The following is a 27,511-nucleotide window of genomic DNA, read 5'->3' on the forward strand; positions in this document are numbered from 1 at the left end:
TACAGATGCAACTATTTTTACTTGTTCAGCAACTGAAAACAACCTCCAAAGCAAGCTCGAGCTTCTCTCTAAGTGCTCCGCAAACACATTATGGTGAAGTAAACACACACACACACACGCTCACAAAGTGGACACACTGTGATTCAATTACTTGTATTTGGTTAGTGTTTAGTAGGGAAGAGGAAACAAACAGAGTTCCTTAACACACACATTTTAGCATCGCGTGCATGTACACACACGGATACACGCAGGACACACACATTGTGCCCTTATCACCATGGGCACACTTAAAAGGAGGAAAGGCAACAAGAGACATTCTCAGGCTTTGAAAGGTCAGCCTCACTCTAAATACAGATGGTGATTAAACCACCATAGCTCACAGTAACAGGTTTCCACCTGTGGCTGGGCTGCGAAAATGGAGAACAGGTGCACATGCAATCCTATTTTAAGTTTATTTAGAGATTATTTGAATGCCACAGACCAAATTATCAGCATGTGGACTAGAAGCAGCAGGTGTCTTAACGTTACAGCTCGGACTTACGTACATAAATTAACATCTACTAACACCTGTTTTTATTACCTGTATTTAACTCATACTAGGGAATTTGCAAGCCAAGCTGCATTAAAAATAACAGAAACTGTAATATACAAACAAGTCACTGATGATGAAATGTTTTAACATGAAACATTATAAAACATGTTGATTTTACGGCTGTCTGACACAGTATCCGTCATGGGATGAAGAAACTGCACTTGCGTCATTGTCGAAATTTTGATTATTTCTTTCAGTCGTGTGGATTTCACCAGTTTCTCCCCCTCGACACAAATTTCCCTCTCACATCCACACACAAACACACACACACACACACACACACACACACACACACACAGGCCTGCTTTGCCTGCCACATTCCACACAGGTTGAGAGGGAACTTGGCATTTCCCCTGGCAGTGAGACCACACACACACACACACACACACACACACACGCATGCACGCATACAACGTCAACACAAACAACGTGGTAGGAACAAGCCTTGCTGCTAGGCTCTTGAAGCCTGGGTGTGTTGTGATGTTGGTGTAACAGTATCACTTTATTGAGGCTGGCTCTTGGCAAAGCGCCAGTGCCATGAGAAGACCACGAGTTTGCGCAGCCCAGTTAAATGAGCCTTGGGTGCAGCAGTGTGAGCATGAAAACCGAGGTTATGAAGAGGGTGAAACGGAGAGGATTTAAGGTGGACAATTTGAATTCACCCAAGTCACTCGGAGGAGGAGGAGGAGTTTCTTCAAAGAGGGATCGTTGAGCAATATTTTGAGCGCTACAAACGCACCAATAAGCCTCCCTCCACCTTACAAAGTGGGGCTGAGGTTAAAGGCAAACAGATTATCTCACACAAACCCTCAGGTGCTTTTTAAAAGAATCCATTTCTCTTTTACGCCATCTCACCCTCCTCCCACTCTCTCTCTGTCTCTCTCTCTCCTTCAGGATTGTCACCATTGTTCCCTTAACGTTACCTGTTGACTGAAGCCTCCTTTTGAGGCCAACAAATCAGGCGGTGTTACGGCACCTGTGTAAACCGCCCAGCCAATGACAGGTGTCCCTCAGAGGCAGAAGGCCGAACAATGCTGGAGGAACACCCAGGCGTCTCTCCTTCTCCCTTCTCCTCCCTGTTTCTTTTCATGTGGGGCCAGACTCCTTCCTTAACTAGCTCTCTGCCCTTTCCCTTAACAAAAGCACCGCACTATTATGTCTGCTGGTTTGTTTATTCGGTCATTAAAAGACAGGAGGTTGCGGTTGCAATGCTATTCGTGTACAAACAGGTCCTCTTGTCATGGACGGGATTGAAAGGTGTGCATGGTCCATCTAATATATGCACAAGCAGTGTAGGGATTTGTTATAAACAACCGCACCTGCCTTTAATACAGATCATCCAACAGAGATCAGATCTTGTCATATGATGCAACTTAACCCGTCAGAACGCAAGAATGTCCATGTTCCATCTACAATTGCAGCCAAGTGGAAAGTTAAAACTGGGGGCCCTTGTGATTGTTAGCTCCTCATTTGCAGTCATATGATGACCCTAAAGTCTGACCCAGCAATGGAGGGGTTCAGGTATGATGGAGATTAGTGACGGGCTGCTGTGTTGTGTCAACATGACAAAAAAAGAGGCCTGTTGGAGAAGGTTTTCCTCCTTCAAACTCACTGATTACTCAGTCTGGTGCAGGTCACATATCAATGTGAATTTACATTGTTGTTGATAGACATAGACGTACAAATACTGGCTATTATTTTTCTATTTAAATTACTCTCTCTCGCCGCAGACCACACTGCAATCCTAACAGTCTCTCCTTTCTGGTCAAACTGGGTTAGGGTTAGCTCTAACTCATGGCCCACTAAGCTGAGGCGTTCAATGTCTGTTATGAATGAGTGTGACAGGTACTGAGGGCAGGTGGGAGGATGAGGAAAAAGAGGGGAAGCAGGGCACATTTACTCCAGAGGCAGTTCAGGTGGGGAGTCTAGTTTGTTTCTCAAGCTCAGGGCTTTCCCCTGCTTTTGAAAGATGCCGTCTTCTCCTATTGGCTGAGCCTGGAGTATGAACAATGCATCCCTGCATGAAGTACTGCTGACGTGTTGTATTAGTGCAGGCTTAATGCTGCTTATTATTCAGCTGCTTACTCATTTAACTCACTTTTATATTGCTTGTGAAGTAATGTTTGTAAAGCCTTTTGTATTGGCCAAGAATTTGAAATGCTGCAGAATATTAGAAGATTATAGCTTAGCTTAATGCCACAAAAGTACTGTTTACATTGTATTTTAGAGATAATCAAGAGGCTGTAACTTCAATCTATTTAAATAGATCATGTATTTATAATACAGATATAGCTGTAACACCTCAAAACACATTCCACAGAAACTAAGTAAGCAAGACTTGCTTGAAAGTTACAAAATCAAAGGCTCAATCGTGTTTCATCTTGGTATATTGGGTATTTAGGCATTTACAGCTTCATGACTTTATTTGGTGTTATTTTAAGCAAATTATAGTCATCAAACCATCAAATCTTCAAAGATGCAGAGTTGCAGGACTGCTGCTGGCAAAGGAATTCCCTTCAAGCGGTGATTACTGGGAAGAGCAGAGGTTTCCCTCAAAGATGGAAGTGGCGCTCTGGCAACACTCAACAGAGGGAATGACAAGGGGATGAAGAGGACGTTGAAAAGTAGAGACGAAGATGAGTGACAGAGTAGGAAAGTGGTGGATAAAGACAGAAAAAGACTCCTGCTAAATGATCACACGTTGATTAAAAGTTCTGAGAAGATGTCAAGAGGGTGGTGGTTTTAAATGGACAGCAGACTGGTCATGAGAAAAAGAGCTGTACAGAGACGAGAAGGAAGACCGTTTAAAAGCAAAGCCACTGGTTACAGGATGTGGCAACAGCCAAAAGGCCAGAGCTGGTGGCTTTAGGCTCTGTAGTAATTACTTTCTCCCCAGACCACAGAAGTGGCACAAGGGCCTGGCGGATGGCATGACTTCGAGATAAAACAACCACCGCTCTTAAATCGTGTGCGGTCAAAACTCTGCATTCACCTCTTCAGACCTATAGGTGAATATGTGACACGGGAGCTGAATGGGACAGGTTGATGAGGTGTGCTGACATGAAATGAGACCTCAAATATGAGAAGAAAAACGAGCAAAACTTCACGTGGACGCCACGAAGGACACAGTGCTACATAATGGACATGATGTCAAAGGAAAGCTACGAGCATCCGCCCCTGTGCCAACGTGCCAACTACAGTCCTTCCTGTTAAGCCATTCAGATTTGGGCCTAAAAGAATGCATTCCTAAAATACACTGCATTCTTCCACTTACAGTACATTAGTCTTGCTAGGATAGTCACGTTTTGGATTAGCCTACTTTTTGCTAATCGTGCTATGGGGCAGAAAAGGAGCACAGGAGATATTTGGCTAAAACCTGCGCAGTTAAAGTGACACAAGAGCAGGATTACCTTTTAAATTACTTAAATACTGTCATTGAAAGTTCTTTCAAGTGCTGTGGTGAGCGAAACAATTTAAGATTTTGTGCATTCATTTGAAAGAACATGCACCAGCTTGCCATTTTGGTACAGAGCTTGCAATTTTTTTTTTGACAGATTGCCGTGATCTCAAGAGGATCTATCACTCTGGCAGCTCCATGAACAAAGCTGCAGTGTTTTAAAAATGTGATAAAATCCTTGTAATGCGCAAAGGCGTCTACATTAGGGATGTCATGATCCTTCAAATGCATAATTCGATTTGACTGTTGACTGTTCAACTTGATTCTACTTTCAATTTAAACATTTTTTTCAGCAATGATGTTTATGCCAATGAAGATCGACAGATCATTGGCTTTACGCCATCCCAACTTTCAAATTCTTCATTAAAAAGAGAGAGGTACATTGAAGGGGCTTCACCCCAGTGGCTTTCTGCAGGTTAGAGATAGACAAGTTCAAATAATATTCTCGGCAAAAGATAGAAATTCAGAAATTTAGGTTTTTAAATCTGTCCTGATTGAACCCTCTTCCCAAACAAATCAATCAATCTATCAAGGATGTCTCAAAAAGAAAATAAATCTGGCATCTGTGACACTTAGAATCTCCGTGCATATAGGATAAATGTGTTCAAGTGCAGCTGCACATGACAGGTAAACTAGCTGTGATGTCTTTGAAGCGACAGATCACTTTGGGGGGGGGGGGGGCAGACGTCGGACGAGTGCAAATATGCACAGCAAAGAGAAGAAAAAACATTGGGAGAATAGCTGACCTTGCTTTGGATTTTGACGATCAAAACTGAAAGTTCATTTATCAATGTTCGATTTAGAATCAAAATCACAGCACCACTAACCACACACAGTTAACTTCAAGTAGGTCAGTGTGTGTGTGAGAGGTGAAGCCCGTGTTGTATTGACAGCCTTAATGGGTGCCACATGATGGCTGTTGACCTGAGGTGCAGACTTCGTGGAATACTTACTGAACATGTTGGCATACACAGACACACTGCACAAAGTGTACTCAATGGGTGGTGGGTGTCAGCTGAGGGGACTTACTCACACGAGGTTGGTCTGCTGGATTTAACCCCGCTGAGGAGCTAAACAACACAACTTCAAATCTTGTTCCAGAGTATCCTCCCCTTCTCCACAGGATATAAAACCAGCATGCATCTCACACTTTGCTATCTGACTCCACTTAAGACTGATCAAACAACAGCTAATGGGACTGGAAGGGGTGTGGTCGAAAAAGGAAAGCCAAACAACATGACAGAGGAAGAGTAAACTGAGAATGGGAGAAAAGATGAGGGTTTTGCTCATACTTGTAGAAAGATTTCTTTGTTTGTGAAATGCATCTGTGCTTCTTTCCGACTTGTAATTTTGATGTAACAAGCTGTGGAGATTCACAGTGCATACACATAGGTTATCCGGGTGCACGCAACATTAACAACCTGCATATTTTCTCACCTTTTTCAATCCGTCATCAGCGGTTACAGTCTGGTATTACAAAAATTAAACAAAAAACAAATTCACGTTTAGATTTGGTTTAGTGAGGCAGAATATGAGTGTGTGCATGTTTGTCGCATTTTTTTAATTTTTAAATCACCACATGGGCTTCCTCATGGTGTGTGTATCAATATCCTCAGGTGACGGGCTCCCTGATTTGTCAGAGTTGCTAACACTAACCCCCTTCCTCCCCCCACAGGGAGGGGGACCAGAGCCTGAGCAGCTGAAGCCATTAAGACCAGAGACACAAACACAGAAACTATTTGCCCAGGCCTTTGTCCTCCTCCATGTCATGGCTTATCTTTCTAACACCTACGCACATAAACACACACACACACACATTTGCAAAGACACACACAGACACTGATGCACACGCACACACATGTTCACACCCACCCTTTGCCCTCAGTTTTCTAAAACACAGTTTATCTAGTTTTTCAGCCCATGACATATGAATCCAACAGCAGCATTCAGCTGGACTTATAATGGGCTCAGTGTGTTATGGCCTTAAGATTGTTGAAATGAAACTATGAAAACAGTTTTCAAAATACCAACAGGAAGGAAACTCTTATGACTGAAATGAAATATTGCCTAGACAGGGCTTTCATGGTGGAAGATTTACTCATATCAACATAATAGGTTAATGGGTGTTGCCCCATTCATCCATTTCCCAGAGCTCCTTGGCAGAGACAAGTTTCCAAAGGTCTACTGGAGGGATAAACAAATTTTTTTCCAAGACATTTGGGTTAAGCCAACAAAACACTTGCTTAACTGAGCAAAACCTCACAACCTTTGGTCTCTTCCATAAAAGCTTGCTACAAGCCCATCTGAAACCCCTAGTTTCGTAATAATGATCTGCTAAACTTTGAAATGAAAGAATTAACATGTTTTAAAATGTTTTATCTATGCAACAATAATATAATTATTATAGAACTGATATCAACTCATTGTTAATATGAATGATGGTGGCCAAATTGTAGCTCAAAGATACACTATAAGCGTGTTTGACAAACACTGGACTTTGGTGTGAAAGCAGTAAAAGATGAAATTGTAGCGTGATGCTTTACTTGTCTTCAGCAACAAGGTGTTGTTTAATCTGCAAAGAGAGAAGGGGATTAAATCAAAAGAACTGGAGGGATGTCACATGCTAAGTCAGACACACATCAGGCGGGATGAGGAATTCATGCTCTGGAGGAGACCGTGAACACAACATGCTTCTCTTGCTTGTCCACAACCACACACACAGCCAGTGAAACAGATTCACACTTCATGGACTAAAGAAGCTCAGGCTGACAGTCAAAGGCTAAGCCTCAAGTTGGCAACAAGGCCAAGGTTGATGTTTCAGTTTATCTTTGTTTTGCGAACTCTGGCAGACAATGGGAGGATGGCCACTTGTGAGCCTGTCCTCTGAGCTCATCCTTAGGGGGTGATTAGCTTTAAAACATCTGCCAGGTTGGGGGAGATGGCCTCACAGTTGGACAGTGGCCGCAGAGTCTACTCTTGGGAGTCTCCCAAAAACCAAACAAGGGTGCCACCCACGGCCCTCCCATAACCTTTGTTAGCACGTGCCTCTCCTTCTGACCCCAAGGGGGGTCAAAGGGCACCAAGCAAGAGGACCCCTTTACTCTGAGCCCCAGAGCATGTGGGTCGTGTGTTTCTTGTGACGGGATGTGGCGGTGACAGAGGTGAGGGGGCACAGAGGTTCCGGGAACACTCTCCTGGTGTTCGGATGTACATCCATACCCCCACAGAGAAAGTGTGTGACAGAAAGAAAGAAAGACACAGTGAGACGGAGAGAAAGAACCACAGGAAGAGAAATCTGTCATTTTAATGGTCACTTTTATGGCCTGGGAGAATTGGGTGGCAGCCAGACTGGCCCATTACTAACCACAGTCCAGGAGACACCAGACAGACAGATGCATCAGTGTGTGAGCTTTTATTGTCACAAAGTGAACGACAGATGTATCTTTCTTCAGTCAAACTCACCGCAGCGGATTGGATTTAAGTAATTGTTGGGTGGGGCAGCGGTAGCCTAAGGCTGAGAAAAGTCAGCTTGTGGCAGAAAGGTCATAAAGGAACAATCTCCTTTCACTTGTTTACTCTACTCTTGTGCAGTTCAGTCAGAGGCACATAAGGTTATTGAGCATTTAAAGTAAATGGGTGTTCAGACATCCTGACTACTCAATAAACACATAGCTGAACTTTAAATATTCAATAAACTGATGACACCAAACGTAACACAGGAGGAGGAGGTTGGGGTAGTGAAAACAATGTTATTATGAGCCTATCTTATTGATATGAACAGTAAATCAGTAATTTTTTTTATTTTACTAAGCATAATCTTTACAGTAATCTTTCCCTACTGCTCACTGCAAAGCTTCTTCAGAATCAGTGCTGAGTTTTTATGTTCGTATGTACGTTTTCAGTTTTGTTCTGGTGTCAAAGAATCAGGTATTTTCTCACACAATTGCTCCTCTTCTGCCTCCTGCCTCCACCACAGATCACCTTACATTATTTTATCCAGCACCTTGAAACTTTGCAACTCTATTCCTTTCATTACACCCTGGCTTTGTGATCCACCTGCCTCAAAGCCAGCCTCGCAATTGTTCCTTCCTGCCCTTCCTTGCTATGTCTGTCAAAAGCCCACAAAACCTGTGAAAAATTAGTTTTGATGCAATAGCAGCAAGACAGCATACTCTTTCAAGAGAGATATTTCCTTTAAGAAAAAAAAGGTAGGAGTGGGTGGGCATCGAAAGGTTGAGCTTTTTTGGGGAATTAACAAGCTTATCGGGGGGCTGTTCTGTGAAAACAAGCAATAGAACAACTCCTGAGGAGCTGAGGGACAGAAAAGCCGTCTGCAGCATGTCCAATGAGACTTAGCAGGGAGATCTCCTTCCATTTATAACAAACGCAGACATCTGCAGAAGTGACCAGACTAAATGTGAAAGCTTACCTTTCTCTATTCATTCAGAGTTTCATGGGGAGTTTGTTTTTGTAGCTACCAAGTAACTGGGGTCTCCTTAGGTAAAAGTATGTTCCTACTGAATGTACAGCGTTCAGTGTCAGCTGCTAGACACACACACACACACCCTTTGCTGTAGCACTACCATAATTAAAGATTATTTTCATACAGATTAATATATTGCTTACTTTCTTTTTGTTCAGTTATTCAGTAAAACACCTGAGGATCCAGTAGATTGATAGACTTGTACAAAATTTTGCGCATACATTCATGGACCCCACGTGAGGTATTCTAATGACTTTGATGACAAGCTGACTTTTTTCCTCTATCATCACCGGTTTACATCTGTGGTTTTCAGTGAAATGTCTCAACAACTATTGGATCAGACTGCTATAACATTTGGTCGCCCTGAGGATAACTTTGATGATTCCCTAACTGTTGTGCCAAGAACAGGTCAAAATTTGTCAATACTTTTACTTTCATGACCACATACCTGTAAAACAAATGACACTGCCATCTGCAAAAAACAGCACGCTAACTAACACGCTAAATGATGAATGGTAAACATCATACGTAAACATATGAACATCACTATACTTTTGTGAATCACGATTTTTTAATTTTCACAACCGTTTGTTTAACTGTTGTTTATGGTACCTCATCTCTTCCTTATTTATTTATATCCACTGTTATCAAGTTTGTTTTCCCGGTTTCAGTACCAAAAAACAAACAAAAAAAAAGAAAGAAAAAAATCTCTATCAAAGGCCAACTTCATCCTTTATTACCTTATTAGAAGTTTGTGTAGCGAGTATAGCCGAGCACCTGCACGTAAAGTGAGAACAGAAGAATGAATTCTCAGTAAAAACTAATGACATCCAACCAGACGTCCTACCAACCAATCCGCCAACAGCCCAGGATCTTCAACTAGTGAGACTGTAATTAACAGCACAGACCTGCCAACATATCAAGCGAGCCAAGTCATTATTATTGGTATTACATTTATCGTTTTTATTCAAGATGAGTCTAATCTATTCTGTCATACACATTATAAAGTTTAGTAGCCAGTTTTAACAAGATTTCTATGAGAAGCTTTACAGCGAATGGAACAAATTCAGTCTCAAGTTTGCCTGGTAAAAATGATTTTGGCTTAAACATGAAAAAAAAAAAAAACAAGTGAAAATCTCTGTCTCCCCCCTCTCTGTGGTTTCCTCCCCCCCTTACCTGAGCTAGCTAGTAAGCAACAGATTAGCAGTGCTTTGGGGAGCAGGTTGTTGTAGCGTGCTGTAATGCAGACTGTCAGTCCGACACAGTTGGGGGGCTACACAATGCCTCCTTGTTCAGACTGGCCCTTCTGTGCCCCACCTCTCTACCTCTCCATCTCTCTCCCTCTCTGTCTCTCGCTCTTTGCCTCTAGGGGTTTAATCAAACCATAAAAACTAATGGCGTTCCAAATGTTCTTTTCCCTCTCCGGCATTGACGAAAGCATGAGGTGAAGAGAGAAAAAAGGATGGAGAAGGACTAAAGAAGAAGGCAGATCAAGGCGGACATGTTGACTCCTAAACCAAACATAAATCAGCTCCCAGGAAACAGAGAGAAAGACAGAAAAAAAAAGATGAGGGGAGGAGGAGGGGGCATCAAAGCATGGTTAGCATTCTCTGAGATGCAGGAGCAGAAAAGGTGTGTGCATGTGCATGTGAGTGTGTGTGAGTCGTGGGGCTTGCTGAGCGCATAATTCAACAGTCGGCACATAAGTGGGGTGGACACGAGGAGATAATTACCAGTGCAGACACTCGCCCATTTCTTTCTCAACACTTGTTTCTGTTTGTCTACAGCTCAGTTTCATCCTTAGCGCTGGCTGGTCCAACACTCTGTACTTGCAGCAGCAGGTATCACCACTTATCTGATTTTCAAATAAGCTTTCCACTCACAAGCTGAACACAACTTTCTCTGGAAAACAAGAGTCTGTGTTCAAAATATGACAAATGAGACTGCATTCTTAATTAATTACACAGTTGTTGCCTAAACACAGACCGCTCGCTAACTGCAGCTGCATGCTACAACAGCGGGGTGTCACTCAGGAATCCTCTTCACACGTTTTTTTTTTGGGACTTCTTGCGACGCCGCCCCCACCCCCGCCAACCCCTCCCATGCAAGAGAGGGCAAGTGCAAACACACACCTGTAATGTCTACATATACATCTTTGCAGTTTAGGAATTAGACCCCCTCTTCCCTCCCCGATAACAGTTATTACTATAACACCATCTCGACATCTGATTGGTCGATTTGGGTGGTTTTAAGGATAGACAGAAATCTATGCAAAATAATGATTATCATATTAAGGGCTGACTGGTTGAGCAGTTTTCTGCTGATTATAAGTCTTGATTAAGACATCTTGCCTTATTCAGCAGGTAGTTAGAACTCCTCCACAGCCTATGTGGGTAATTTTGAATGCAGTCTGGGTTTAATTTGGGAGTTTCAAGCCAAAATCAGGTATGAGACAGACAGAAAAAGAAAAAGTGACATCTACTCTCACTCAAATTATAGTGATTTGTTTTGGACAACAGCCAACGTAAGCCCTCAGTCAATATACAGATAACACACATTACACAGTGCGATACAGCAGCAAGTCTCTAAAAATGCATTCATACCTGTAGTTTGGTTCATTTGTGAGGAAAAAAATGATAAATTGTTGCCTTTTTCTTCTGGTCCAGTTTGTGATCATGGTGACTTTTTCACAGGAACCAAAAGCTGCAAACGTAAGTAACAGAAACAGCTATGATCCTATTTTATCAAAGGATCTCTCAAAGATATACACTTAATAGACAAAAGTACTGGGACATCTGACAATTACATGAACAGGGACTTTAATGACATTGCATTCTACATACACACACAACTTTGCAGCTATAACAGCTTCCCCTCTTCTGGGAAGGCTTTCCACTAGATTTTGGAGTGGGAACTTTTCTGTGGGAACTTTTGCCCATTCATGCAGTACAGCATTTGTAAGGTCAGACACTGATGTTGGATCAAAGGGCCTGGCTCGCAACCTGAGTTTCAGTTCATCCCAAAGGTGTTTGATGGGGTTGAGGTCAGGACTCTGTGTGAGCCAGTTAAGTTCTTCCACATCAAACTCATCCAACCATGTCTTTATGGAGCTTTGCTTTGTGCACTGGGGCACAGTCATGCTGGAATAGAAAAGGGCCTTCAACAAACTGTTGCCACAAAGCTGGAAGCATAGCATTGTCCAAAATGTCTTGGCATGATGAAGCATTAAGATTTCCCTTCACTGGAAGTCAGGGGCTGAGCCCAACCCCTGAAAAACAGCCCCATCACCACACTTATCTATATAGTGTAACTGACTCTGTTCATTATTTGGATTATTATTCTCCTAGTCAAACACGTTAGGAACAACAACAAATACATGAAAACAGGGGAAAAGAAGATATGTTGTATGACAGCATCACCAGTGGATTGTGATTGTATAGGCACCGTCTGTCACAACGCAGAACAGGACGCAAACACAACACATCTCTGTTTAAACTCTGTTCCACTTTCTCAGAGGCCCACTTTTTCAGGCGATCCGGGACCAGCTGTTTGGTGTTCGACTGACAGCCTTCACACCGTCTTTAATGAACCAAACTGAAGAGGCAAACACATCAGAATCTACTGAAAGTGTCCCACATGATCCCTTTGACACTCATCCAGGCCAAAGATTTTACACAGACAAAATTACTTTCTGCAATAAACTCTATCATCTCGTCTGCTTTCTATTGAACAACAGTTTGATTGTGAAATTGTCACCAGTGTCAGCTCTGAAAGCAAAACGCTTTAAGAATAATATTAACTTCGCACAGAAAGAATGAAACTCGGGGTGGGACAGCACAGACAGGCTGTGCTTGTTATTGATATATAACACAGTGGAAATGCTCAAAGACAAAACCTTCACTGATTGCAAAACAGACTGCCTGACAAGTGTTGTTCTGTTCTCTGTGTGGTAACAGGACATTACTAACATACCGGGACTTAATTTAGTGTAATATTGCACCAACAGCAGCCAAATCATTTATTGAGCATTACCTCAGTCAGGATGCACTCTCTTCCCACACATATCTTGGCACAGAAAGAAAAAAGTATTTTGATTGGTGCACATTTATGTAGTTTATATGCTAAGACTTGACTGACAAAGCTTGCCTTCAAGGCACATACTGTATTTAGTGCTTTGTGCTTTTATTTAATTTCTTTCAGGACTTTGTTATACTCGTGAAAAATGAACAGATTTAATTCAAAAAGTCGCTCAAGTTGCATAATCTATTTCTCAACGATTCACTTTTTAAACACTCCACAGTGAAGTTCAAAGCTTCCGTTTATTGCAGTGTGATGTGGGATAATTTAATTTCCTCGAGCTGAACTCAAAATGAGCCAAGGGTTAAGACTCGTTTCCTGTTGTAAACACCCGTCTCTCATCACCAGCACCATATTGTTGTTCCCCGACATGATGTCAAGCTCTGTTTTACGTACGAGTTTGTTTATGCGCTTATTGTATCTCGTGGGAGAGACTCACACAGTAGGTCACGTCTTTCACCGCTATCATGTTGTGTCAGGCCAGACTTCACACACACACACACACACACACACACACACACACACACACACACACACACACACACACACACACACACACACAGCCATAAATGCATACAGACAGACACACGCACACCTCTAGAAGTTATCTACATTACATCTCCAAGCTGTCTGCACCCAGCGGCTCTTTAGTTTCACATTTCCCTTCACTTCAGACTGTAGTTGCAAGAGGAGTCTTGTTGGTACCAAACTTTAAAAATGGGGTTTACACAACTATATATATATATATAACAGCAATGATTAATTCTTATCATTTCAGAAACCTAACCTGTCTCTACCTCTGGTTTTAATTAACCTTAACAGGTTGGTTTGTGATAGCTGGTTTCTATTTGAATCCAGTTCTGAGTTGGCTTAATGGCCGAAATGATTTATCGCACACTAACAAACTTTCTTAACGAATATTATGCAGTATCTTCTCTTCTTTTTGTTGGTTAAAAGCAATGTGTCCGTGAACGTCAATCTCTGAGTTAGAGATCTTAGCTGTTATCTGTAACATTTGTGACTTACATTTTATGGAAGGAGGACCTAAATAGATTTAGTAAAGGATTTCAAAGGGTTTAGATTTGATAAGCACATTTGAAACTACGCTGAAATGCGATAAAATGGTATCAGACTCCCACCAAATCCTTCTGTCTCTCCTATCCTTAAAAAATTTCTATGTATCTAAAAAAAACAAAATCAAATCAATAAATAAAACGGTTCAAAGCTGAATTTACTTTGGTGGCGCTTCAAAACACGTTTATGCATAATGCATGTTATAAAAGACTCTGCTCCCTCATTCACACCCAACAACTCTGTGTTTTGATATCATCACGCAACCAATCGAAATGTCTTGACAATTCACTCCTTTGTGAACCTCATTCACGGAGACAAGACTTTGAATAGCTGCGCACCCCACCCCCCACCCCCCATTCAGCTCGAGAGAAAAGCTGCCTCATGACAGGCCCTTGCTGTCCGCCTCGCCGCCTGCCTCCACCACAGCAGACAAAACAAGTGGGAGGCAGGATTTGTTTAGACAGAGCTCACCTGGCGCACACAGACACAGAAACAGTGATCAGGCGAGCCCTTGGGAGGAGCAGAAGGAGGCAGCGAGGACGTGTTGGGGAGCCGATGAACATGCGAGCGGGGGAAGGGAAGGGGCAGGGAGAGAGGAGAGCGTGGGGTCAGCGTTTTACCCTTATCCACTCAAAAATCAGAGCGGATTAAGATCTGAGGGGCCTCAAGTAGTGCTCTGTAATAGTGTGTGTGCGTTGGGGGGTGCGTGTGTTTGTGTGTATGCGTGGCGGTGGGCAGTTACGAGTAGCCTAATCCAGGACTTGCCCGTAGGGTGATAGCTTAGGTGGATTTGTGTGTCGGTGTTATGTGCTGGCTGCAGTTTAGAGCGCTTGCCCATTAGGGAGGCAATCAGCTGATCTCTCAGCAAAGACACATCGAGCTCTGCTTTGTTTTCACAACACAACAACGAATGACAGCATTTTCATCGGCTGATGTGGGGATACAATTAACAATTATGTTCATTATCGATTAACCTGACCACTAATTTTGCTGATCAATCTTCCTGTGTATAAAAGGTCGGCAAAAATAAAGACAATTAATTGAGTAAATGTTTAAGATGCTACGGTATAATAATCAGTACTCAAACTACATGTAAAATCAAGAAAAAGACAGCATCATTCTCGGGTGCTGGTTCTTCAGACTGTAAACACTTTCACTGTAGAATAGAGAAAGTGATCATCATAATTACTCTGCTCACAATATAATCTATTACAATTATCCATCCATCTGTTTCGGGGAACAAATTAGATTTACTGCAAATGAACATTTGACACTGCAAAATGTTTTAACTGCGCTCTACAACCCGACAGTATGAACTGAAGTGTTTTTGAAACTGTTCAAATCTTTTCAGCAAAACAATTAGTGAAGAAAATCAGGAGATCTAAATGCAAAACATCAAGACTAATAAAATCAACAACATCTCCATTCCCTTAAAATGAAATTCACGCCCTAAAAAAAGAAAAAAAGAAAAAGTGTTTTGTTGACTTTTCCTTTTGCCTTTGCCAACAGTGGGCAACATGTGTGATGAGGTTCAACAAGGGAGAACAAAGAGTAAGATGGATGATAACTCCCCCTAACCACGCACTCACACTCACTATGGTTTGACCTCAGTTGACCCCTTGGCCCCTCAACAGCCTCACATCCTATTGACTGGGGTTAAATAGGATTTTGCCTACAGGGTTTTATGACAGAGAAAGAGAAGGAAAGTTGCTTCACTGTAACATTTCGGCAGCTAACAATGCGGCGATTCTAAAATGTTCTACAGTCAAAAGAAACACACAACACGCCTGTGTTCGTTGGCTTACATATGAAGCAAGTCGAAAGGCACACGCTTGACTCCTGTTAGTGTTTCGGCCTTTTTTCATCCACGGCATGTTGACAAAAATGATTAACTGTTTTCTGTCTATGTCAGCAGTATGCAGCAGGAGACAGAAAAGCAGAAATAACAGCCGGTACTTATGTGACGCTCTCGTACAGCAGCACCACCTCAGGTACTGACACACCTGCCTAAAAGTACTAAGAACTAAGTTACAGTCTTAGATAGTCAAGTGTAGGGCTGAAACTACAATTATTATGATTACTGATTCATTTGCAGGTCTGTGCAATGTCAGAAAATTCTGAAAATACCCATCACAGTATCCAACAATCGAAACGCCACCAAATTTTCTATTTGCTATCACTTAGAACAAAGAAAGGCAGCATATCCTCAAACTGAGATGCTTCCTAAACAACGGATGACATAAATGAACGGCAGCGACTTGTCACTGAATCATCAAGGCTAAACTTTATTTTTGTGTTAGTCAGTTTGTGGTGCAGTGTGGCATTTATTTGCACAAAAAAAAAAAAAAAAAAGGAAACGCCTGACATACGTGCCTGTTAATGGATGGTTTGCTGCTAGCTGTCTGATTACATTGCATAACAAGCTGGGCGTTCGCCACATGAGTTAACCAGAGCAAACATACCGAGGTGAGGAGACAACAGGGTTACGTGTTAGCTTTCAATCAATTTTTGGTTTATTAAAAAAAACAACAAAAGAAAATCCCCAGTATTGGAGTATTAGCAACTTGTAAAACAAAGAGTCTTAATTAGCCAGCTTGCTACATCTGTTAGCCTGTGGGCTCTGAAGTGTAGCGCGGCTCACTCCATACCTCTAATTAGCCGTTCAGGCGGCTTTATAATAGAAGATGATAACAGGGGAAGAGACAGAATTAAAGTATCATACGCACCAACATGCTGTAGTTTGTATCCATTTCTGCAGCGGGCTCAAAGCCGCTCGTGAAATATGAAACTGCCATTACACCAGTTGTCGACAAATGATGCACATGCAAGACACTCAGAAACGGGAACTAAAAAACAGCATGAGATAAAATCAGATAATCTTTTACCACCACAACTATTCCTTTACAGCAGGTCCACTGATGTGCCGGGACCGTCCACCATCTCCGGTCCAACCACAATGACTGACAGATGTCTGCAGACAGATGTGAGATCTAAACCCGCCACTCCTGTCGCCCTGGCAGCTCCTGTCAATCAAAGCAGTCCTCTCAGTCTCCAGGGAGAGTCCAGCTGGTCAAGAATGTGAGGACTGAAGGATTTCTTTGTCCCCGAGGTGTTCCTTGGGAGTCTTCTTTATCTCATTTCATTCATAGGTCAGTATTTCTGTAAATGCACAGAGTCCCTAATGGGGAAACAAAAGTGCATCTGGGGACTCAACACCAGAGTCCCTTCAGGGCCTACAAGAAACATAAAACTGACCTCAGGTCTACGGAAAGCAAAGGAAGATCCCAACATGACAGCACTGCTTCCTCCCCATCCCCCTACAGGGCAAAGTTATCCACGAGCCACTGAAAAGTCCAGAGGTAGACTCTCAGAACAAGGAAACAAGGATTTCAACAAACGAACTCCCGTTTATGACACAGTATTTGCTGTCTAAGCTGGGATATTGCTAAATACGCTTCAAGCAGCGGAAATCTGGAATAGGCCGGTCTTATAATTTCCCCCTTCTTGCTTAATTAACCACCATTAGATCCACTCAGTCACAGCATTTATGATGAAACCAACAACCACCGACACTTGTGAAGCAATTACACATAATGCAACCTTGTTAACAGCTCTCACTACACCAGGATCTTTAGCAGCTCATTAGGCAGCAACATGGACACATGCACACACAATCACAAGCGGACGGCATATCACATACATCTGCTCTTTAGCACCTTTCCCTACAGTGTTAGCCTGCTCATTTCCAGCTATTAGACCCATTGGAGGCCAATTAACGCAGACACAAAGCTCCTTTCCTGTTTTATGGCACTGTAAACAAAACCTGCAGGCTTGCCTTTGGGTTCAGCAGAGCTCAACAGCGTATCACGCAACACAGCATTACTCATTAGTTTAGTAATATGCTGCCTAAGCCTACAGAATTCACACTAGATTGCACTTACAACCAAAGGCAATTGGCAGGTCCAAGGCACTGATATGAACACATATGTAGATTACACTTTAAAGCACATAACCATAAAAAATGCAGTGTAGTCGACATTTGCTTTCTTCGCTGAACTGTGAATCTGCAGCAAAGAACAGCACCTAGTCCAGACAATAGTTCCCAACTAGTAACACATTAACCACATTATCCCATTTATCTCAACTGCATCAATGGGATATGTGTTGCAGATACATGGTGTACTGATAAAGCCAACACTTAATCCCTACAGCCAGATGGCTTTAGTTTAAATAAAAAAAAAGGGGGGGACCTGTTGCCTTACGTGCTGTAAGTGCCTTATGTGGGTCATTGTTCACAAACTGTGTGAAAATTGGCCAAAAAGATAAAGCACGATGCGGGTCTTTTCCGCGTGCTTAAGTGGAGTTGTACTCGGTTTAGGAAGCAAACATTTGAGTCTGCATGCTGCAGCACGCCAGAGGCACGGGTCGGCCTGAGAGGAGACCTGGATGCGACACTACAATCCGTGCTCAAAGTTGTTTTGGTTGCCCAACAGTTCAAACCATGCGTAATGACTTATAGTACTTTTACTGCATCTCACTGGGTGCAAACCGTGTACTTCTCAAACGTGAAACTGGATGAAGAGCACGCTGGCAAATTAAAACAAGTGCTGTGCTCTCTCAGACACGCTTTTCTACGCTTATTTTTTATTATTATTTTCACTGAATTACACGACTTTAGTAGACAAAACAACATTTCCCAACCTGAGAAGTCTGAGGAGCCCTTGGTGAGGTCGCAGAGGACGGTCACACACGTTATTCCCAACAGGAGAGCACAAGTGACGGCTGAGAGATTCCCATCTGAGAAGAACATCCTTGAAGCCTCAGCGTTTTCCACTTTCTCCGTAGCATTAGAAAGTCCAGCAGCAGCAGCAGCAGCATCGGGGGTTTGTTTGGTTTGTTTTGAATGTTTTCGTCTCAGGCTCTGCGTCGCACGCAGGAGATGTGCGGTGCCATGTCCTTTAATCTCCCCTCATCCTCCCACCGCACCGCTGTGAGAACCGGGGATCGAAGCTGCTCTGCTGCTCTCCTCTCTCAGTGCATTTCTAACTGCGTGTTGTGGTGCAGACGCAGCCCACCTGTGGGACCGCCGCTCCCCTGCATGGTCTCAAAGACCCATAGTTCCCTACCAGACACATGCAATAAACCAACAACATCATTCTCTTAAAGCGGCCCCTACTGAGTACTTCCAGCTACTTTTCATACTTAACGTACCCTGCATTTTGTCGTCAACACTTTAGCGTGTCTACGTAAAATTATGGATGCAAGATTTTTGTTTGCAATGGAATGTCGAATATGCACATTATGGTCCCACTAGTTTTTTACTTAAGTATCCTAGAGGTTGTCCATATTTCTTTCTTACTGGATTTGTGGAATAAATAGGCTTACTTTTAATGCTGGCTGGAATCATCATGCAATCATGCAAACATTAGAAACCTCTAAAGAAAAGAAAGTAAGCTCGGTATTTGGTACACATTTAGCTTTAGACAGCATGTGGACGTTAACTCTGGCCAACACTGACAAAATGTGCAACTGTTTGACAACAGAAGCATTTTCTTTATCATCATCATCATCATCATCATCATCATCATATAATAGCCTACCACCTACATCAACATAAACTATGTGGGTTATAAAAAACACAGTATTTGCTTACTAGTCATGGTGAAGGCAGTTAGAGGCAATAATCAAAGGTAAATCATGTGACCGTCATCTCAATAAGCCTTTTAATCTATCTGAATTACACTAAATTTTATAAGTATTAAGGTGAGATTTAATTTATTTATTTTTTTTCTCGCTTGCACACAGTTGTGCTCTGGAAATCGTACAAAAATTAGATTTTATATAATCAACGGAACACTTTCGCCATCTTGTGGACGACAGACAGCACTGCAGATTTGGACAAATCGCGTCTCATTGACACATTTGCCCTATACGGCTTCCGTACCACTTCACATGTGATCAGAGAAGGTCAATCATGGCAGCCTGCACTGCCGGAGTCGACAAATTTATCATTTCACTGAGGTTATTAAGAAACCTCCAGCTCCAGAATGGACGTGAGTAAACCCAATAAGCTCCGTTTCTACGTTATATTCTATAATGTGCCGTAAGGCTTCGCAGATACGCAACATTTGCAACGTACATCCAGTAACTGCGAGCTAACGTAGCTAGCGGTAGACTGTTAGCTAACTGTCAGCGATCTTGCTTCACAGCAACGTACCACTGCTTTAGCCGTAAGATAATTGATGAATGTCTTACTTTCCTGTTACATTTAGGTTTCTTGTCCACGTCAATATGTTGTCATGCTGCGGGGAGTTCCAGCGAGCAGCCACCAAAATTTACCCCTCCATCCAAGCCTGTCATCGTAGATAAAACAAAGACTGCGGCGTCTCAGCGAATGTATGATTGACTTCACAGTCTTTCTCTTTGACACCCATATTTACATACAATATGACTTTTAAAGTGTTCTCTCTCTCTCTCTTTCTTAGAGTTTTGAGCCCGGAGTTCATCCCTCCGAGACAGAGAACTGATCCTTTGAAATTTTTCATCGAGAGGAAAGACATGATCCGCAGGAGGAAAATGCTCAACATCCCCGAGTTCTACGTAGGTAAGAAACCAGTTGAAATACTTTGTGGGTGGATAACAAGAAAGTTTCCTTTCTCTCATCCTCGGACCTGGACAGTTGACAGTTTTTACTTTGTTCCTGTTCAGTTACTGAAACCAGCTCCGTAAGTATTTCTGTTGTCCCAGCCCAAGAGTTGAGGCCAGATTTTCCCAAAACTTTGATACTATCAGTGTTTTCCTGACAATTTTAGATAAGATGTCAAGATTTTGCTTTCAAACTTATGATCCAAAGTGCAGCCTGTGGTAATTCCCACACCTCACCTTGTCATCTTGCCTGGGCTTTTGCTATCTGGGCCCCTCAGTTGTGGAACTAAACCAGCATCCTCTTTTAAAACCAGTTTTTGGCTTAGACATTGTCCAGTGTATATTAACAATTTACAGTGTTTAATGTAATCTATTGTTTTATGTATTTTTGTTTACTATTTTCTGTATTTGCCAAGAATTTTGCAAATATAATTGGTGTATTTAAAAATTTTATGCAGTAAGTCTGATTTATGTCTCGTGAATTACTTTTTTTTAAGGGAGTATCCTGGCAGTGACCATGGCCGATCCTCATGCCAGTGGGAAAACTAACCGCTTTGTTGGCATCTGTATCCAGAGGGGTGGAAAGGGTCTGGGGGCCACGTTTGTCCTGAGGAACATCATTGATAATCAAGGTGAGGTCCTGGGCTAACAAAGGTCTACTGCTGGTCACACAGAATGTGGCATCACTGTCTCATGGCATGAATTAATATTAAGCAAGATTTTCTTACATATCATTGTATATGTTAAATATCCAAAGTAATATGTACACTTTGATAAATTGATTGAGGAATAGGAAAGGTTTGCTTCTGCACTTTCCCTGTCCAGAAATTCTTTACATGTAATTGAAATGGGACAAGGAGGCCTTCAGGTAAAGCGCCTGACTCAGTCGTGTGTTTGGCTCAGGTGTGGAGATCTGCTACGAGCTTTACAGCCCTCGCATCCAGAAGATTGAGGTGCTGAAGCTGGAGAAGAGACTGGACGACAACCTGATGTACCTGCGAGACGCTCTACCTGAGTACAGCACTGTGGACCCGGACATGAAACCTGTGCCCTTATCGCCCACGGGCGAAGTTCCTGTTAACCGGGTGAGAGCTTCAAGATTGAGCCTGTTTCATAAAAACTCATCTGTTGTATTTCATATTGTTCAAGCCATTGTATCATTCACATTATGCAGGTATTATTTCTAGTTATACAAATATAAAAGACGTCTTTGGTGGGCTAAAAGGAACTTTTGAAACTTCTGAACTTTTGATATGAATATCTGTAAGCTGGAGTTTAAACCCTAACCATGGTAATGTTGCTAAACCACTAAGCTATAAAATACCAAAAAGAAAACTAAAGAAGAGGAGTAGTAAAAAATGCAACACATTAAAATGTCAGATGATCGAGAATTTTTGTCTCTTCTCCAGACAAAGGTAAAGATGCGTCCAAAGCCGTGGTCCAAACGCTGGGAACGACCCAAGTTCAACATCCAGGGCATCAACTTTGACCAGTATCTGAGTCCAATGCAGATGAAGCACGCCCAGAAGTGGGCACAGCCTTGGCAGGAGTACGACATGCTGAAGGAGTACGACACCTCCAAACTGGAGAAGCAGATCCTCCGTGAGGTCCAGCAGGAGATGAGCAAGTGAGGAAGATCAGTTTTACCATCAACAGACTTTTTTCAGGAGTGGGAGAGGACCGGAACGTGTTGTTTCTTTTTTTCTTTTCTTCTTCTGTATGTTTGTGTTTGTCAGCCTGCTATATAGGATGAGCTCTTAATGTCAGTGGCCTGAGTTTTGCCATGTATCACCATGCAGATCCATGAAATGTTTTCTCTAATAAAAATTCTTAAACCTTACAAGCTTTTGATTTACATTTTGTTGAGAAACTTAATTATGAGGTTTTTCTGTGCTTTTGCTTTTCTTTCCATGCATATAATAACTATGGAGTAATGGAGTCGTGACACTAGGTGGCACTATTTGTCCATTTGTGTGACATAAGCAAGCTTTTGTTGTGCCCCACAGTGTTTTTAGGGGAACTGCTGCCATGCTAAATAAACACTCAGACAGTCTATTATTTCAGTTGATGAGGGGCCTGTGTCCAAAAAGCAGGTTTACGGGGTTACCTGCTGAACATAGAATCATTTTTAAAAAGTCATTGCGCATAGGGTTTATGGATATACACAAAGACTTCCCGAAAATCCGTAAACCTGCTTCTTGGAACAGACCTGCTCTGAGCTTTGAACAGAACCCTGGTATTCAGGGACCATACACCAAGGACACCCGGTAGTGTTTTACTGTTGTGGATGGAAAATTGTGGTGCTGAGATGGTATGTTAGAGCGTCAGTTGGGTAGTATAAAAACACTTGGACTCCTCATGTTATGTCTGCTCTCTGTGAATGTGTGTGTAAACACACTCAATGAGTCCCTGCACTCTAATTTCTCCATATTACAGGATGAGACGTGGAGAAAATGGTCTCTAATACAGGAGTAGCAGATGTTTACTGAGCTCATTATGGACCACACAGATTTCCTGTGTGGAGATACAGCAGAATAAAGAGAGGGATTATTCCTGTTACGTTTAAAGCAGTGTAATGGAAGAAATGCAGTTAAGCTTTTAAAGTCAACACAGAAATTCACATTATTGGGTCAAGTTAATGGTCCTCTGATTTTTTTTTTTTTTTAAATTGTTAAAATTGCCAAATCTGCACCTGTTAAATAAAAGTGTCTCAGCCTCTCTTCAGTGTTGTGCACGGCGTGTTTCATCCCCCTGTTGACTCTCCAGCTAATTTACTCTCTGCCCAATCAGACCTGACCTGCAGCAAAGGAAACCAACTCCATCTGCTTCTGTGTACAGTAGACCGATGCAGAGTCAGTCGTGCGCATTGTCATTAAACAACCCACTGAACCAGCTGGCCCTTTCACCTTTTCATTTTTCACTCTCAGTATTTGGGACTGATTGATGTTCACATGTGGAGGCGGCAACAGAAATGTTTATCCTACAGCACATTGCCCGAGTCTTTAGAAGCATTCCACGGCGACACCACTGGACTGGTAAACCAGTTTAAACCACAAAGTTACTCAGTCTGTTACTGCTCTGGGGAAACTTCCTGTCTCTCTCTCTCTGTGTGTGTGTGTGTGTATGTTAAGTGCTACATGATTGTGATCTCAACTGTATGCGCCTCCCATGCCCTCAGGTTGACTTCTCTGCACCTGGAGTGAAGTTAAAGCCCCTTGGCTGAGAAAGGAGATCAAACACCAGTTCACACACACACACACACACACACACACACACACACACACACACACACACACACACACACACACAAACAGTGACTTGCAGACAGGCTATCATATCAGCCTTCACAGACAGACAGCTCAAACAGTGCCAACTGTAGACGTCTGGAACAGCCTTTCTGTCAGTCTTCCTGTGAAACAAGATATGCTCCATTCACCGTTGCTGTGGAATTGGGGGTGGGGCATGCAGGTTTTGAGGAGCCCCATAATCCCACCCCTCAATAACAACCGACTGTAAAGCATGGTGGGCTGATGATAGCTACATCGCCACACTACTACGAAGGTCAGTGCAGGAATGTGGGGAGGGACGTACTCCTCTAATCTGTCTTCCTCCTCTTCGCCGGTGCTCCCATGACCTTCATCTCGCTCTCTCGCTCCAAAGGGAGGATAGCGCCAGCTTTGAAAAGGAGCCAGGTTGATGAATTGGAGAGGATGTGATACAGGGTGTGCAGCAACTCCCACACGAGTAAGATTTTAGGGTAACATCTTCCACCGGGCCAATCACATTACATGCAGTCCCACTCTCAGTGTGTTGATCTCCAACATCTTTGTCACTGTGTGATTTCTTACTCTCCTGTGTGCAGGCTGAGGGAAATTAGTTTCACTCTCTCCATCTCTGCCACAGAGTGTGAACTGTGTTTTGAGCTGTCTTTGTGTATGACAAGTGCAACGGGATACTGGGCCACCCATAGGCCCCAGGTAAATTACACCCTATCAGTGTGTGTGTGTGTGCATGTGTGTACGTGTGTGCATGAGCATGTGTGTATGTGCTACTCAGGGCCACCCGTAGTCCTAGGTAAATTACACACTTGAGTTTCACCATATGTTTCCAGTGAAACGACACGACCGTCTGCTCCTCTCCGACTGTCCCGTGGGCCTGACTGGGGGCTCCTGCTGCCATCACTCTCTCCCTCACACAGACAACCTGACAGTGCGACAGCTGTTAGGAAACATTACATTGCAAAGCAGCTGATGCCTGAAATCGAACAGGCACATATCGCAGTCATTTTAATAATGCGATCCGGTTTGCGTGGAGCGGGTCTGGCAGAGCTGCCAGGGTCACGGGTTCATTTCCAGTTGGGGCCAAGCATCTTGAAAATGTACGGATAAAAGTGTTGAAGTGGCATGTGTTCACTGATGTCCACAGTTCAGGGGTGACTGTACAAGACAGGACTGGGATCACTTAAAAGAAGACTCCCAACACGTTACAACTGCTCTTCCATAAAGTTGGGGAAAAAAAATTACAAGCGATTCAGCAGAACCGCTGTGTGTAGTATCTGTCAAGCTCCAAAAATACTTGATCCTACTCCTCAACAGTTATTTTTGTTACACCTTCCGTGGCTGGTAAAAGCAAATGTCTATCCATCTCCCTGGTGATGAAGACAGAGGACAAGACAGAGGACAACTGTTTTTACATATTGCATAATACTTGGTGACACATAGACTTTGACATGTAAAAGTTGGTGAAGTGGCCCTTTAATGCAAAAGTTATATCCCAGATTCCAGATTCCAGATATATTTTGTGTATTTTCTCTTGATGAAACATTCCCAACTCAGAAGGTGACGACATACTAGATTTGTCTTGCAAATAAATCCCACAACCAAACACCAAAAACCAATACTGATTTGATCATACATACATACGATCATGCATGTAGGAAGTACTGCCTGCGTGGCCAAAGTGTGATGAAGCCCATTCCTGTGTGCCATAGACCACCATTGTGTGTCTTGTCTGAGTTAAAGCGACAATGCCCAGCCGTTTAAGGACTTTAATTTGAGAAATGAAAGTAAGTATTTGTACCACCATCAGGCTGGGGGAGTCAGAAATTCCTTAGAGATGAATTGACGCATTGTTTGTTTTTGACGCATTGATGCATTTTTAAATATCACCGTTATCCTTTACGGTGTTTTGAGCAGCAGGATGAGTCACTGGATGAACGGATCGTAATCTGTTTGGGGTCACAATTACTGTGTATGTACTGTGACCCAGCGTGTTAGAGAGAAAACTGAAGAAGGTTTAACAGCCTGGACTGCAGGCCCTCAGTCATATGATCAGAGGAACACTGTGACCAGACATGGGGTGAAAATAAATCTTAAACCTTTTGTTTGAAGATAATCCAGTCAGATGTCAGAAAATCACAGAGGTTTTTTAAGGTCAAAATTGTCTCTCATCCATCGGTGTGCTATACTGCACAGCAGGTAAGAAAGTATAATAAATAATCTATGAAATACTTCCATAAAAATCTACTACGCAATGTACCAGCATTCCTGCAGGCTACGAGCATTAAGAAGAAAGGAAAAACAATTCACGCCAACAGGAGCAATGTGTGTACACATTGAACACATTCACTCACACACTTAATATACATTGACGTGGTGGCACGTAATGCTTCTGCCCAGTCCCAACAACATTCCTGCACGTATTAAGGTCACAGCTGTCTGAATTTGCCCTTTATGTTAATACGGTCTCTTCGGTCTTATTGTTGTGCATTTTATGATTTTTAGGATGTCCCTGTCCACATGCTGCCCAAGATAAGAGCCGCCAAGGCCGTTTGAGGCATACTTCACATTTCCTTGGTATCATCGCTCGTTCCTGCCACAGCCAAGGGTGTGTGTGTTCAGTTGTGTTTAAACAGCCCAGGACGTGCGAGTCAGGTCATAACACAGCACATCATTCGTTATGATGGGTTGTTATTAGTGTTTGGTCACGATGACCCTGTCTGGTGTTACCATGTGGCCTCAAGGTAAGCTTCTTCTTTGATGTGAGCAAGAAATATTGTGGTAGAAATACGAGCAGTTTGTTCTCCTTACCTCTGGAGGGCGCCCTCATCTTTTGTCTCCCCCGCCCGCCTCCTCTCAGCTCCCCTGCACAGCTGGTCTTCTTCTCTCCTGAGCTGTAATTGCAGCTCTGTCCTGGGAAATAGAGGGAGGAAATCCCAGAGCTTTCGCCGTGCAACAATGACAATAAAAAAAGAGGTGAGGAAAAGAGGAAGAAAGCGTTTCAGCTGAGATGAAAGAAGGAGGGAGGCTTAGGAGGAGAAGGGAGGTGGAGGAGTGCTGGCTCAGGAGTGCAAAAGCGTGATGGAGGTAGAGATGAAGGAGTAAGCAGGGGTGGGAGGAGGGATGGTGCTGGTGATGGTAGTAAACGCTTGAGTTTATTAACCTCATTTAGTTGAGAGGCTGAGAGTGAGGGAAAGGGGAGGAGTGGTGTGTTCATACTGTGAATGCAGGGCTGGAGCTTACTAATGAGGGCTGCAAATGCACGCACACACACTGCTCTCAAACACACATTTGCTTTCCTTAGCTCATTCCCTCACACATACCAGATTCACCTTGATCTGATGCCAAGTATGCAGGAAGAACACTTTCACAGGACTGGGTACTGCCAGCTTCATCTTACTGCCTCCCCTCATCCTTTTCTCCCCAACCAAACTGCAGCTGAGAGCAAATTACACCCAAATTGCTATTGATATACAGAAGAAGTGGACAGAGTTTAGGGGCACGGTTGTTTGATTCCCAGTCAAGCCTCATAGCTTTAGACAGGGTGTATTCTGTCATGTGCAGCTAATGTAGACTGAAAGGTATTCACATTTATGGGAAATTAAGATACCAGTTGGCCTTTGTCATGTCTGTTGACTGTGGGAGGGAACCAGAACAGCGAGAGGGAAACTCAAGTGAACTCTACACTTGCGGAAGTTGTGTATTGGATGATGACTTAGAAGGATAAAACTGGTGCTTTACTAGATTTTTCTTGCTGTAAAATAAATTTGTTTGAGTTTATGGTTTCCAAATTGTAAAATATTCAGCCTAGGAGCAGATCTGTACCTATAGGAGAGACTGTAGGGACAGCTTCACGGGTCTCACAGTCATTCGTCTGCATTTACTGCACGGCTGGAAAGTAACTG

The 27,511-nt window shown here is 42.9% G+C and overlaps 2 protein-coding genes across 2 annotated transcripts in view; one reads left to right on the plus strand and one right to left on the minus strand.

Moving 5' to 3' along the window:
- The window catches only part of LOC124050884 (protein eva-1 homolog A), a 67,970-nt gene extending 49,140 nt beyond the window's left edge, over positions 1–18,830 (minus strand). Inside the window, exon 1 of the mRNA XM_046373832.1 lies at positions 18,385–18,830. Coding sequence (XP_046229788.1) covers positions 18,385–18,493 — 109 coding nt within the window. The 5' untranslated portion in view covers positions 18,494–18,830. The remainder of the gene's footprint in view (positions 1–18,384) is intronic.
- Positions 18,831–19,584: 754 nt separating this feature from the next.
- On the plus strand, positions 19,585–22,168 carry mrpl19 (mitochondrial ribosomal protein L19). Its single transcript, XM_046373837.1, has 6 exons — positions 19,585–19,736; positions 19,956–20,079; positions 20,169–20,287; positions 20,826–20,960; positions 21,232–21,413; positions 21,738–22,168. The coding sequence occupies exons 1-6, from the start codon at positions 19,658–19,660 to the stop codon at positions 21,957–21,959; spliced, it is 861 nt and encodes a 286-aa protein (XP_046229793.1). The 5' UTR covers positions 19,585–19,657; the 3' UTR covers positions 21,960–22,168.
- Positions 22,169–27,511: the final 5,343 nt, after the last annotated feature.

The sequence above is a fragment of the Scatophagus argus genome, chromosome 19, assembly GCF_020382885.2.
Source record: "Scatophagus argus isolate fScaArg1 chromosome 19, fScaArg1.pri, whole genome shotgun sequence".
Classification (NCBI taxonomy): domain Eukaryota; kingdom Metazoa; phylum Chordata; class Actinopteri; family Scatophagidae; genus Scatophagus; species Scatophagus argus.